The following is a 15,568-nucleotide window of genomic DNA, read 5'->3' as shown; positions in this document are numbered from 1 at the left end:
AGGACAGAATTTTCAGTGTCTTCCATTGCTAGCTTTCGCTGGCACCCAGTGGTGGGGGGTGGTGGCACTCCAGAGGTATGTATATAATACTATTACCTTTTTAGCATCGTATCTTAAGAACTACTTTTTTCATATTAGCAATGAAAACCTACATTGCTTTCTGTGAAAAGTTTTTCTAAGTTTATTGTAGATGTCTTGGGGCTCTTTTTTTTTTTTTTTTTTTTTTTTTGCGTTATGCGGGCCTCTCACTGTTGTGGTCTCTCCCGTTGCGGAGCATAGGCTCCGGACGCGCAGGCTCAGTGGCCATGGCTCACGGGCCCAGCTGCTCCGTGGCATGTGGGATCTTCCCAGACCGGGGCACGAACCCGTGTCCCCTGCATTAGCAGGCGGACTCTCAACCACTGTGCCACCAGGGAAGCCCAGGGCTCATTTTCAAATGAACTTTTAAATGTGACATAATTACAGACTCATAGGAAGTTAAAATAATAGTATAGAGAGGCCCCATGTACACTTCCCCCAGCTTCCCCCAATAGTAACATCTTACATAACTATAGTATAATGTACAAACTAGGAAATTGACATTGGTACAATCGATAGACCTCTACTGGAGCTCTTTTTGAATTCTTTTGTAAATCATAGTATGCTTCTATAATATAATAATAATTTCTTAATTAATTGTTTTTCCAATGGCAAAAGATCTTTACTTAGCTTTATTTAACTTAAGGTGACTAATCAAGATAGTTATGGACAAAGGGGCTACCAGGTCCTAGCAGAGGAGAGAGTTCCAGGTTGTTCAAATGTAGTAGTTTGGTTTTTTTTAAACTGAAATATATTTGACATATAACATTGTGTAAACTTAAGGTATACAACATGTTGATTTGATACATTTATATATTGTAATATGATTGCCATTGTAGCAGTAGTTAATACCTCTGTCATGTCATATAATTATCAATTATTTCTTCTTGAGGTTGGAATAATTAAGATCTAGTCTCTTAGAAAGTTTGATTATATACAGTGTTGTTGTCTGTATTCACTATACTGTGTGTTAGATCTCTAGGACTTATTTACTACTAGTTGCAAGTCTGTACTCTTAAACAACATCTCTCCTGTTCCCCCACTCCCCAGTAAACACCAGTTTACTCTTTGTTTTTACAAGTTTGACATTTTTAGATTCCACATATAAGTAATATCATACAGTTTTATGTCTCTGTCTGGCTTATCTCACTTAGCATAATGTCCTCAAGATCCACTTTTGTTGTTGCAAATGGTGGGGTGTCCTTTTTTCTCATGGTTGAATAATATTCCACTGTATATACCACATCCTCTTTATGTATTCATTTACTGCCAGGCCCTTAGGGTGTTTCCATATCATGGCTGTTGCAAGTAATGCTGCGATAAACATGAGAGTGCAGTTAATCTCTTTGATATCCTGTTTTCATTTCCTTTGGGTATATACCCAGAAGTGGAATTGCTGGATCATATGGTAGATCTATTTTTAACTTTTTGAGCAATCTTCATATTGTTTTCCATAGTGGCTATACCAATTTACATTCTTGATTTACTTTAAGAAAATAACTTCTTAATTTATTGGTTTAAGAAATTTTGATTTCTAACCCGGCTGTTAAGTTATTAGAAGAGATGAGGTATTTTAACTGTATCCTATGCCAATTATCAATTTATTGCCTCTTGGTTCCAAATCTACCCTCTTACTTGATCTGCATTAGTGCAACTTTATGCATCTTCTTTGCAGCAAGCACAATATTAAATTGTGCCAGTAGAGGGTGCTGGAGAGATACCGCAGGAGGGAGAGACTCTTCTTGGTTCTGGTGTGCTGTGATTGTTCTTGCTCTTGCTACAAGATTCTGGGACATCCAGTGCTGCTGTGCTCCAGCTGTGCACACAGTGCATGCATTCCCCCTGTGAACTCATAGTCCTGGTCCTGGCTCAGTGAGATCTTCCTGCAGCCCTCCAGATACAGACACTGTGGGCCTCAGGCTTTGTACCACTCTGCCTCTGAGCTGCCTCCGGGAGTCCTGATTTCCTTTGTTCACCTGCCGGCCACCCTTGGCTACCTGCACCCTAGAGGGTTGTTTCCTGTTTGCTTGTGGTCCAGCTTTGCCTGGGCAGTCCAGAAAACTTCTTTGTCATCCACTGGGCTGCAGTCATATCTTCTACAGTGAGGTCAGGATACCAGCTTTAGGGGGAGGATCTTCTTTCCAAGTTTGCTCTTCTTTGGGGTACTCTTCCTCAGCCTTAGGTTGTTCTTTAGAATTCTCTTTACAGTCACTCTCCTATCACAGAGAAAAATTTTTTATAATAAACTTTTCCTGTTCAAATTATTTCTGTGCTCTCTCTCCTATTTGGACCTAAACTGACAGTATCTAATTGAACTAGTATCTAATGAAATTAACCAGTCCCACAGATAAATTTTCTGATACATTTCTGGGGGGAAAAAGTGTTTATTTTAGATAGTCTTCTTAACTGATAGTCTTTTAATTGTCATAATAATGGCAAGGATAATAACCACTATTTAATGATTTCTACCATATGTTAACATCCATCCCAAGTGTTTATTGCATAGTGTTTTTCATACTAAAGCAAGGAATCCTATAAATTATCTTTTTATTTACTTTTTTTTTTTGGCAGAGGGAGGAAACTAAAGCATGTTATTTTGCCTGGTAAGAAATAGCTAAGAAGAGGCAACATGAGGATTTGAATCCAAGGCTTTTTGCTAGTCTTCCTAAAGTCTTTGTATTTGTCTCTTTTGTATGACTTTTTTTGGGGTAGGGACAAGGGGAGGTATTAAGTATCTATAGATATGATATAATTATTTTATATCACTAGTAAACACTGCTTAGTTACTAATATTTTGTTCTTATTTATAATGGCAGCATAGTTTTTTTTTCTTTTTAAAGATCTTGGCTGATTTGAAGGGAAGTGGGAGGAATGACTACATAAAATGTTATTTTTATTTAGTAGGACTTTAGGCAGTTAATTAACAAAAGTGAAATAACAGGGGGTGCAGGTTCGATCCCTGGTCGGGGAACTAAGATCCCACATGCTGTGCAACCAAAAAAAAAAAAAAAAGCAAGTCAACAAAAGTTAAATAAGTCTTACGTGTGAATATTGTATTTGTGCTTTAAATATTAATTTGATTTTTTCTATTTTTAATATATTTTAATAAGTTTACCCATCCTCTTTATTCTCGTATTATTTTTAAATTATTCTCTATCTGTTTTCTTTAAGGTTTATATATTTAGGTAAATTATTCCATTGTACCATAGAAAATTGTTATGCTTTTGATAATTGATCAAAGCTTTATATGGCTTGATTCAACTATTTTAAATGGAATCGAGCTTCTGAGGAATCCATATTATTTTACCCACAGATGATATTGTTTTGTATTAATTTTTTTTTTTTTTTACTTAAAATGTAAATATCAAAATAGGGCTGTACAGAAAAGAGTTAACATAGGAGGACTGACACTACCATTCCTAAAAGGCCTGCTTATAAGGTTGGTTCTTGACTGGTATTTGGAAACTTGGCTTTCGGGAGGGTTTCCACCATTCCCAGAACTGAGAATAGTGGCTCACCGTGCCTAAACTTTTAGCACAAGCAATGTGGTTTGTGCTGAACACCAGCTTTCCTTCAGGAGTCTGGATTTTTGGTACATGCTAGGCAGAGGATGCCTATGTGACCAGCCCTGAGAAGAACTGAATCTCTATAAGCGTGTTGCATATGTGACATGTGACATTTCATCTTTATTTTTCCATCAATTAACCCTAAAGCCATGCAAGATATGCAGAACTTTTGGTGTCTGTATGGATGCTAACTTGGTGTTAAAAGCTGTTTAAATCTCTGTTTTGAGTAGAGACTCACTGGGCAGTATGGAAGGCCAAATTTCTTTTCTAAATAATAGTGGCAGTTGTAATAATAATTTATAATCGGCAACAGCTCTAGAATTTATGGTGTACTTTCCCTGTGAGTTTTTTCATTTCAACTTTACATTAACATAGTCAACCTATAAGCAAGTAATATTTGTGTTCCAGAAATGTGGAAAGTGAGACTTTAAAGTGTGTGACTTGCCCAGGATCACACAGGGAATTGATAATCTTTTCTACTGATAGGCTAGGGAGGTGGCAGAGTATAATGTGTAAAAGACTCTGCAGTTTTGGAGTCATAGTCACGGTCTTAATAGCTTTGTGGTTTGGACAAATCACTTCTACTTTCCGGAAACCAGTTTTATTATTTGTTTTATGGAGGTTGTTTAGAAATGTAAATGCAACAATATAGTAATGTCTGACAAAGCATTCAATAAACAGCTGCTATAATTAATATGATAATTATTATTAATATGATAACACCATCATCCCATTCTTAGGAGGTTTGATTTCAAATTTTGGGTCAAGTTAGCTATTTGCTATATTTTAAATAATGTTGGGTATGTCTTCTCTCTGCTTTGTTAACATTCTGTACTTACGGCTATCGTAGAACTTACCGTACAGATTGTAATTGTCCGTTTACTTATTTTCCTCCCCTACTAGACTGTGACATCCTTGAGAAAATAAATGTAATAGCAGTTTGCTTTCTACATTATTTATGGAGTTAATAAGAGAAGATTGAACGCTTTGAACTCCCCAATGAAACACTTAATATTTGCAATAGGTGCTTGTGGTGCTAATAATATCTATCTAATTTCTGACATGTTATTCATAATAGACCTTGCTTGTCTCTATAGGAAACCTTACGTGCTTTAATGAAATATAATTTTGGAAATGACTAATACAGCTTGATAGAAAAAAATTACTCAGTTTTAGTGCTGGAAAAATCCTTAGAGTTCATGTATTGTTACCTCTCCCATTTTCTAGAAGAGGAAGCAGAGGCCCAAGGGGGTTAGGTGCTTTCTCTAGGGTCGCACTGTTGGTTGGTGGCAGGATTTTTTATTTATAACCCAGGAAAAAAGCAGTACATCAAAGATCATCAAAATAAGGTGATGTCTGTTCCCATTTGAGGAAAACCTAAATTTCCTTTTGCAGTGGAGTTTAAGATAGGACATTATATTAGGAAAATTGTACCCATTTTGCCACTTACCTGTGAGTGCTTGACAAACAATATAAAACTTTAAATTTTCAAAACGAGCAAAAGAATGGTAGGGAGGGTGCATACTAAACTCGTAGTATTGGTTCCAAAGGGTCTGAGATTAGAGAGAGAAAGGAGAAATTATTTTTTCCCTATACACTTTGGTATTCATTAGCTTTTTACAATGAGTATATATAATAGTTTTGTAACTTAAAAACCATAATATAGAAAATAGTATTTTAAAACCCATGAGAGGTGCAAGCTGAAGCAAAGAATAGGGAATGTGAGAGAAGTCGTCTGTCCTCATTGACCCGACTTTTTTTTTTTTTTTTTTTGCGGTACACGGGCCTCGCACCGCCGTGGCCTCTCCCGTTGCGGAGCACAGGCTCCGGACGAGCAGGGCCAGCGGCCATGGCCCACACGCCCAGCCGCTCCGCGGCACGCGGAATCCTCCCGGACCGGGGCACGAACCCGCGTCCCCCGCATCGGCAGGCAGACTCCCAACCACTGCGCCACCAGGGAAGCCCTGACCCGACTTTTAAGTTGAGGGAACTAAATTTTATATCTGAAAATTTATATTCTTTTATTCTTTTATTCTTATAAGGAATTTAAGGCAAACTTAGAAGAAATAGTACAATAAAGTACATGATTCTTATATTCTTATTTTATTATTCTTATAAGGAATAATAAAATTCTCTTTTATTTTTTTTATTTTATTATTTTATTCTTATAAGGAATTTAAGCTCTTTTATTCTTTTTTTCTTATAAGGAATTTATATTAGCTCTTTTATTCTTATAAGGAATTTTATTCATTATATTATTTTATTTATTTTATTTTATTTAATATTAATATTATTTTATTTATTCTTTTATTATATTATATTATTATATTATTATAAGGAATTTAAGGCAAACTTAGAAGAAATAGTACAATAAAGTACATGATTAATTAGCATTTAATTTGTATAGACAGTGTTTATTATAGGAGTTCATAACAGTTTAAAGGAATCGTATTAAAATTATGAATATTAGATTATAATAATTTCTATTTTAGTAAGTTATATTTTGTTCACTGGTACAATAATATGTTCGGAATTTCCTCAGAACTTACTGACTTTATCTTTACTATATACTTGATCTTTTTGGATGCCTTGAGCAAGGTATCCTCAAATATTCACAGGAAGTATTATATATATGTTTTTACTATTTACTAAGCTCATATTTGGACAGGACTAATCTCTTGTCTTGTTTATGGAAAAAAAAAAGCCATGCTACTAGAAAACTAAACCTTTGAAAAACAAAGATCAGATTAAGTATTGACTGCTCAGCTGCCGCTATTTTGAAACTTAAAAAATGGTATATTTAATTTGTTTATAGTCTTGTATAAAATGCTCCATAGCATACTTTTAAATTTTGGAAAGCTACAATAAAAACACTGTTTTCTAGTAAGTGTGGGTATGCATTGTTGGCAGAGAGAGGCACACTGTGGACAGATCACATTGTCTCTCGAGTACAAGACCTACTTAATAGCCACATAAATTTGAGTAAAATAACTTTTCTGGACTTTACGTTTCTTACCTATAAAGAAGAAATAACAATAATATCCTAACAAATATTAAAACATGTTCGAATTAGCTGAATTTTAGAGTTTATGAAAATCCTTTACAAACAAAGTGGTAGTGTTGATGGGATTCTTAAAGCTTCCCTAGCATTAGGAAGCACAGAATAAAGTAGTTAATAGTATACAGTATGTTGGGTAATATCTTCACTAATATAACAGCATTTTTAGTAATGAGTTTCATATAACTTTTTTTTTTTTTTTCAAACTGAGGATATAGTATTTCAAACTGAAGATATAGGCTACTCAGTGAACATGACTGTTGAGGGCCAGGGTGACTGTTTCTATTAATCTGGCTTGATGCCAAGAGAGAGTACAGTGTCTTATTCTAATTTTTAAAAAAATTTTCTTTCTTTTAATTTAACTAGGTTAGTTGGAGTAACTCTAAGCAAATACAATCTCATTTTTACCCAGAAACTAATTTATATGTCACTACTGTATTTTGTTTCAGTTAACAATTTATGGCTATTTTTATCACAGTTTCTGATCATTGGTAATCTTTTACATGCAAAAATAAAGATCTGGGAATTTAGGTAACTTATTTCTATGTGATTTTATTATGTATCTTAATGAATTCTTATTTATGATGTTTCTCTAAAAAATGAAAGCTATTTGTCAGTACAGAGCTCAGATTGTATCGTTACTATTGAGACTTTTGCTCACTGGGCTTCTATATATTCTTGATACCTTATTTCTCCTTTTTTTTCCCTCCCCAATATTTTCAGATGTTTTGGAATGTTATTAAGCCCAGGTCGAAACGTGAAGAACAGTGACATGCATTTACTGGATATGGTAATGAAAATCTTAAGCACCTTAACCAAGTATAGATGATAGTTATTTTATATTTTTAAAGTATTTTCTATTTTAAAATTTTGTCATTTTGTCAAAATTGTTTCTAACTTTCAGCTATCAATTACTATGATAGTAGTAATTTAATTTGGAACCCCAAACTTAAAATTACTTATGAGGGAGAGATTTAGGAAAACTTTCATAAAAAAAGCATATGCAAGTGGGAAACAAATAAAAAGATAATGCAATGAAAATATCCATCTATTCATCTCTTTGACTTCTTAGGAATGTGTCTCTTCTTTGAGCCAAAATAACAAATACATGATTATAACAGGCACAATGTTATAAGTGAATATGGTGCCTTTTATTTTTTTTAATGCAATATTATTAATTTGAGTACCGTGATGGATGCTTTTGTTTTCTTTAAAGCGTTTCCCTTTCTGAATTTTTCCTTCTTGATTACCTTTCATTAGCAAAGTATATTTACTTTAGGAGTGGTACTTATTTAAGGAATGCCCTTGAAGGTTAATATGTATTTAAGAGTTGGTATTTGATGTAAAAATAGGAAGCCATCTTAACTTTTAAACAGAAATACCTGCTAATATTGCAGTTAATGAAAACATTTACTTTGTGGTTTAGAAATGTTATAGGAAATAGTTATCTTAGTATAAGTATAAAGTTTTTTACTTAACTGAGATTTTTTTAGGTAGCACTACATGTTTTCTTCCTTTCAGCTGTATTTTGCAAATGTCAGTTAAATACCACAAATTATATCAACTTTTTCTTTGAGTTATTTCATGGTAACATCACATGGATTTTCTACTGGTAGTAGAATGGTTTATTCAGCCTTTTTGAGGACCTAATTTTGTGCCAGGTATTGTGTGAAGTGCTGGTGTTATAGACATGGTAAAACAGTTCTTACCATCTATGGGTTCATAATCTTGTGATGGAAATAGATCTTTTAAGTATGTAATGACAGCAGTGGGTTAAGTGCTCTCATAGAGTTGGTACAATGAGCCACAGAAATAAAGAGGAAGCACTGCATGGGTAGGTAAGGTAAGGACAACCAGTTACTTTAAATGTGAAAATGAATTAGGTATTGGTTCATCTCTGTTCCCTCGCTCTTTACAGCATATCAGTTATGCAAGTGGTTTTACTTAAGGCAGGGCATAGCATTTTGGAGCCCTGAAAATTCCGTGAGGAGGTAGTTTCAGGGACATTAAATACTTATAAGCTCCTAGATCCTAATTAGAATGATTTTTCAGAGTTTAAAAGATTAAGGTGAATCACTGGCAAAGATTTTTCTATGAAACCTAAGTTTAGATTATAGAGTTACAGACCTGGCATGAACTTCTGAACCCCTTAGTCTTAGTGTCTTGCTTGTGGTGCAGCCCTCCACCTTTAAGAGTCCATATTGATATCAAAGGACTTGTCAGCACTGAAGCTCCTGGAAAGAGTGGTGGGCTTACCTGTGCCACAAATAGTTGGTCGAGTTGGAGGGTTTATATGTACAATTATGATCAGTTGTGATTTGTTATTACCAGTGCTATTAATCTTCATGCTATCTTTAATACACGGTTATTGAGCTTTAGCTACATTACATCTAATAAAAAGGAACTTGTTACCTTATAATGAAGACTATGGGACAGTTCTGGTTATTACAGGTTATACCTTTGTAATCACCTGAAATCATATTCCTTGTAACTTTGCCTAATTAGTCTTAGTTCTGCCCTCTAGAGCCAGATGTTAATACTTTTTCTTCTATGACATCCAAATACGTGTACACTTTGAAAACAAATTTCACCTTGCACTTTATTCTGACAAACTTTAAAAGTGTTTAATTATATTTAATTTCAGAATTTGTGAGACTTTTCTATTTGACTTGAATAATTTTTAAGCAATGCTGGCTTTCTTCCCTGAATGCTAAATAAGCCAGATGAACTGAGACTTTTCTATAAATTTATAAATTTTGTTTAATATAAAATCTACATGAAAGAGAAAGTTATACTTATAAATGAAATATATTTTTAGTCAAATAGCCAAATTACTTATATATATATATTATACATAGTCTGTAAATAAAATCATATATAAATAAAATTAGTTAGGTTTTTTTGTGGGTACAGATAACAGACTCTCAATTTTCTCCCAGTAGTGAGTGAGAATAGTTTGGTGAAGATACTTGTAGTAGGAATAAGGAAATGAGAATTTTTGATTCACAGCCATTGATACCTAGGAAAAGCCTAACAGGAATGTACCAAAAAGCTGAAAACTAGGTAGAGTCAGATTTCATGGAACTGGAGCACAACTTAAAGTCCTATACAGCAGAAACTAACACAACATTGTAAAGCAATTATACTCCAGTAAAGATGTTAAAAAAAAAAATCAAGTCACAGAAGACTAAAAACAATGTAATACCATTTTTAGAAAAACTCAGAAGCAGGTAAAATAAAATAATATTAAAAAAAAAAGTCCTAGAGACGCCACAGAAACTTTGTGGATCTTCACAATTAACTATTTATTGACATTAGGCTAGTAGCTGGACTCACAGAAATAAAATTTACATTGTAATCCAATATACTTGTAATCTTTATGTATAAAAAAAGCTAAAGTAAAATTTTTATGAAACAGTTCTTAACTCTTACATGTGTGATGAAATCTGCAATTTTTTTCCTCTACTTGACTAAAAAGTCTGGTCACAATCCACTAAATTGATTTTATGATCCACAAATGGCTCACAAACTGCTGTTTGGAAATCATTAGCCTGTCAGCTCCATAAAGTCAGGACCATTTTGTTTTGTTTTCCTTGCTGGATACTCACAGGTATAGAGCATGACTCACAGTAGGCTCATATTTGTTTAATGAATGGATGGATTAGCATGAACTTACATTTTTTATTTTTATTTTTTTGTGTTATCTCCTCCTTCTGATGCCATCTGTGTGCTTTACCCTGCTGTCTGCCTACTTGACCTCATAGCTTCAGCTTACTCATAACTTGACAGTAGTTCACTCATGGCTTAGTATGAATTAGCATGATTCTTCAGCTTATGTTTCCATTGCAAAGTGTCATATTCTCATTATATTTCCCAGTTTATTTTCTTAAGAAGAGGGCATCTGGTGGTTCCAGCCTGGCCTAGTTTGGGCAGATGCTTTTGTCGTCCAGGTGTCCTTTACCTGATGTCCCTGATCTTGTCAGCCTTCCTGGGGGAGCCAGGGCATGCAGAGGAGTCAGGAAAGAAGTCTAGAGCAAAGATTGTGACAGTATCTTCATAAGGGGATGGGAGCAAGCCAGGCTATGTAATAGAAATGTCTAGTTCAATATCAAAAATGACTTGATAAAGAGAAACTTCTATTGAGGGCTTTTGATGTGTAAGACAGTATTATTGTGGTTGTATGTTGTGAGGACTAAAAAGAAATAAAAATATGCTTAATTTGGTTAGGCTGTTTTGGTTACAAGAAACAAAGATTCACTTAGAGCACCTTAAAGGCAAAAGAGGTTATTGATCTTCATGAAATTGTACCTAAACCTGCAAAGTGGTCTCTATCTGGTCTCTTCCTGTCTGCCTCTCCTGCCATGGGCTTACTCTTTCTGTGAGACTCTTTATTGCTGCCCCTGTTCTCTCAACCTCTGGTGCTGCGCCCCCCTTTCTGTCTTTCTGCACCTTCTCCTCTCTCCCTCTCCCTGCCTCCCTTCTTTCCTTCTCTTCCCTCTTTCTCCCTCTCCTCCCCTTCTCCCTCCTTGCCCTTTTCTCTCCCTCCCTGCCTCTTCTCTGCCCTTCTCTTTCCTCCCCTTCAACTTGCCTCCTTTGTATCTGCCTTTGTTTTTTGACTACAGGATTAATTATTTTTAAGGATTTTTTCGGTGTTTGTTTTCTCCATTTCTCTCTTACCACTTAGCAGTTTCCTAGTACTCTGCTGTTCTTTATATATTTTTCCCTACATTAAATTTTGTTATAACTTTGTTTTGTATGTGGCCTGACATCACCTGACTTCTTATCAAAACCTTTCAGCCCCACTGCTAACTGCCCACTTTCCTTGGTATTTGTTAATTGAAAGAAAGAATTTGACTGGTCTAGCTCATTTTTTTGGACTCAAGCATAGCACGAGCTCTTGTCCAGAAATGGACTGGACTTTTTTGGGTCAGGTGCTCATTCTTGTTCTGAATGTCTAATTAGACAGTAGAGAGAGAGGATAGGCACATGGAAGGGAGTGAGGGAGAGAGAGAAAGATATGAATATATAAATGTGTTGGAGGTACTGAGTGGGTTTCTTTTACATGGCCCTGAGTGTATTTCACCTCTGGAATTCAGGGTCCCTGCACTTAAGCTATACAATCTGATTAGTGAAATATCACGAGTACACTAGAAAAATGTACATAGTAATTGCCAAATGACTACAATAATTTCATAGGGATTCAGAGAAGCATCTGTGTGGGGGAAATATTGAAAAAAAAGTTTTTTCTCTTTTATTTTTAGTCTGACCCTTTTCACACTCTCCATTTATAATATAAGGAAATCGGTACAGAAAATTGAAAGTATTGTGGATAATTCTCTTTTGCACATGCACATATTTGTATGCGTGTGCTGTTCTCCCACGGGACAACCTCTAAGCTCCCCCACACTACATACACACACACACACACACACACACACACACACACACACACACAAACTACGTGTTGCCTTGCTTTCAAGGCCACATATAGTTGTGGAGTTGCTGCTTTAGCGAGAGTCAAGAGCTGGCTTGGTAAAAGTCTTAAGGAGTGCAGGAAATGAAGAGGAAGAGGAGAAGGAGAGAACGGAAGGAGGATAAGTATGAGGGTAGAGGGAGATAGTTAATTACCTTGAGTGCTGATTACAAACAGTATTAGTCTCCTAATATTGATTTATGATTGTTAGAAAGTGTACCTATATCTGGCATATAGGCAATAAAAGTATTAACTTTAAAGGTATTCATTGTGATAAAGTACATTAATATTTTAAGAATATATTAAAAATTAGAACATTAGAAGAAAAATCCTAACCTATTTTCCTGTGATTAGCTATTAATTCAGTTTAACTAACTTCAGTGAGATCCGTAATACAGTTTTAATAGAAACTTCCTATATCCTGTATGTGTAGGTATGTGAGATTTTGACAACCAGCCTAAGATAAAGTTAAATATAACTTCATACCAGTATTATGTTTTTGTGAGTCAGCATGTAAGGGCATACCTCCTTTTATCCAAGAGTATGTGTCTCTAAATAGAAACTCTGGAGAAAGCTGTAGGAGAATTTAATATTTAAAGAAATGCTTCTGTGGGATGAAAAAAATTTACAAAGAAAATAAGTCCCCTGTTTGTGAATTCAAATTTTAATAAATTGGATTGCTTAAAGTAAGATATAATTTAAAATGATGATTTTTTGATGTATATATTCTCAGTGATTCCTGTTTGAACTTTTATAGGAATCCATGGGAAAGAGCTATGATGGGAGAGCTTATGTTATCACCGGCATGTGGAACCCCAATGCACCAATATTTCTGGCACTTAATGAAGAAACCCCAAAAGGTGAATTTTCTTAAAAAATTCCTTATTATTTACTTTAAAATTTACATTATGGACAATTTTGTTTTGCCATGTTTAAAAAAATTCTGGTGCTCATTTTAAATGGAATTATTCTTGTTTTCATGCTTTATACATCTATGGGGAAAACCTCCACTATTCAAAAGAAAGCCCCTCGATGATATGTGGCTTAATTTTATTACATTATGTTAAGAAAGTATTTGGGCTTTGTGTTTCATATGTCATTATAGAGTTGTTTTATTTAAGGGCGAAATGATGGAAGAATATGAAAGAAATGATGAAGCAAATTCTGGAATTTTTGCATCTCTGATAACTATATTTTAACTTTTTTTCTCTATATTACAGATTACTTATATCATTCCATTTACTATTATTCATTCCAGTCTTTTGACCTTCGGGAACTTAGTAATGTATATTTAGGATTTCATTTGTGGCAAATACTTTTTTCCAAGTTGTTTACCTTTTCATTTTGTTTAATATGTTAGTGTTGAACAGAATTTATAGATGGTAAGTAGGCTCATTTGTCATTTTTCCCATTGTATTTATTTTTATTCCTACTTTATCCAGATATCGGTTAATTGCCCATGTGGTTTTTTTTTTCCCCTCCACCATCTGCCTTTAAACTAAAATTTAGTTTTATCTCATGAGTTACAATCTTCTACTAAATGCTTTACTATGATTCAACCAATAATTTATATTGAGAAAATAATGGATCAGCTTGTTTGATCTTTAGTTTTATATTATTTACTTTATACCCACAATAGACTTTTGCTTAAAGACGGGAGCATTAGTGAATACTGATATGGAAATATAATATATTAATGAAGAACATTAAATGATAATTATTTTTGAATTTCCTTAATAAAAGTATTTACCAGTTCCATAAATTGCATGCATTTGATCATACATCAAGCTATTTCAAACTGAGGGCTAAAAGAGAGAAAAATAATGATGATTATGTAAAATTTAGCTTTTCATATATTAGGAATAAATAATTTTTACACCACAGTTTGTTATTTCTGGATACAGGCTTGTGAATACCAGTCTGTAAACTTCTTCCTTATAATCATTCAGAAAATCAACGTGAAAATGGAAAAAATAAGCCAGTTGATAATTTTGAAGTAAAATATAGAAATTTCAAATAATAACTTATAAAAGCACTTTTTACCTGTTCTTAATGTAACACATAGTTCAGTTTCATTTTGTATTTTAATACCTATTTGGTCCTCAATTAAAAATAATATATTTCAGGGACTTCCCTGGTGGTCCAGTGGTTAAGGCTCCTCCTTCCAATGCAGGGGTTGCAGGTTCGATCCCTGGTTGGGGAACTAAGATCCCACATGTCATGCAGTGTGGCCCAAAAATAATAATAATAGTAAAAAAATAAAAAAGAATTATGTATTTTAAAAAATACATATTTTAAAATTTGTTCAATGAAAAGAAACTATATAGTACTATATTGCAATAATATTCTAATGCAAAAGATAATGTGTTTTAAATTTAAAATCATTTCATATGCCACACAAAAATGTTGACCTAATTTCTTACATTTTTAAATGGTGTTCTTGAAATTATAAATTACTCAGAGGAGTCATGAATCAAAACTACAAAAGTTGAAGCCCTGAGAGATGAAATGTCTTGGATCTTTTCACTACGTCAAGTTGTATATTGTATTCTGCGTTTTGTTATTTTCTCTAACCCCTCTACTTCATTCCCCTGAGACTTTGTAAGGTCCTTAGGTCAAGTACAATGTCTAGAGAATCCTAATTCCTCTTGAATTGGCAGATAGAATGCTTGTATTTAGTACAAATGTAATACATTTTTGTTGAGTTTAATGATATTAATAGGAATGTAGTTGATGAGTATAAATGTTGTATAATGGTTAAAAAGACAGTATTGAAGGTTTCTTCTAATGGTGGGCTTGGTTATTTGAACTTTACTTTAACTGAGAACTGAAAATGGTAGACAATATAAATTTTAAAAATATTTTAAAAACAATGAAGAGGGATTTCCCTGGTGGCGCAGTGGTTGAGAGTCTGCCTGCCGATGTAGGGGACACGGGTTCGTGCCCCGGTCCAGGAGGATCCCACATGCCGCGGAGCGGCTGGGCGCGTGAGCCATGGCCGCTGAGCCTGCGCGTCCGGAGCCTGTGCTCCGCAACGGGAGAGACCGCAACAGTGAGAGGCCCGCGTACCACAAAAAAATAATAATAATAATAATAATAATGAAGAAATGACAAAATGATATGGAATAAACAAACCAGAGTTTCAAAAATCCCAGTGAATTTCAAGCAGGGTAAATAGAATAAAATGAAATCCATATTTCAACCTATCATAGCGAAACTGAAGAAAAGGAATAGACACTGGTCTAGAAAGTCTAGATTCAAATTAGAGGAAGTCTATGGTGAAGAAAACATTTTAAATAGTAACTGAAATTTTGACTGATAACAGTATACTGTTGTCTAAAAGCACTTGCCAGGACTCTGATATATATTTTATGTATATAAAATATATATACA

The 15,568-nt window shown here is 34.2% G+C and overlaps 1 protein-coding gene across 8 annotated transcripts in view; it reads left to right on the top strand.

Moving 5' to 3' along the window:
* Positions 1-15,568, top strand: part of RABGAP1L (RAB GTPase activating protein 1 like) — a 797,484-nt gene that overhangs the window by 216,450 nt on the left and 565,466 nt on the right. For all 8 annotated transcript variants that reach the window (XM_079939730.1, XM_079939723.1, XM_079939729.1 and 5 more), the window contains 2 exons: positions 7,426-7,492; positions 12,933-13,035. In XM_079939730.1, coding sequence (XP_079795856.1) covers positions 7,426-7,492; positions 12,933-13,035 — 170 coding nt within the window. The remainder of the gene's footprint in view (positions 1-7,425; positions 7,493-12,932; positions 13,036-15,568) is intronic.

The sequence above is a fragment of the Stenella coeruleoalba genome (assembly GCF_951394435.1).
Source record: "Stenella coeruleoalba genome assembly, chromosome: 1".
In the NCBI taxonomy this organism is placed as follows: Eukaryota; Metazoa; Chordata; class Mammalia; order Artiodactyla; family Delphinidae; genus Stenella; species Stenella coeruleoalba.
This window is presented reverse-complemented; position numbering and strand designations above follow the sequence as displayed.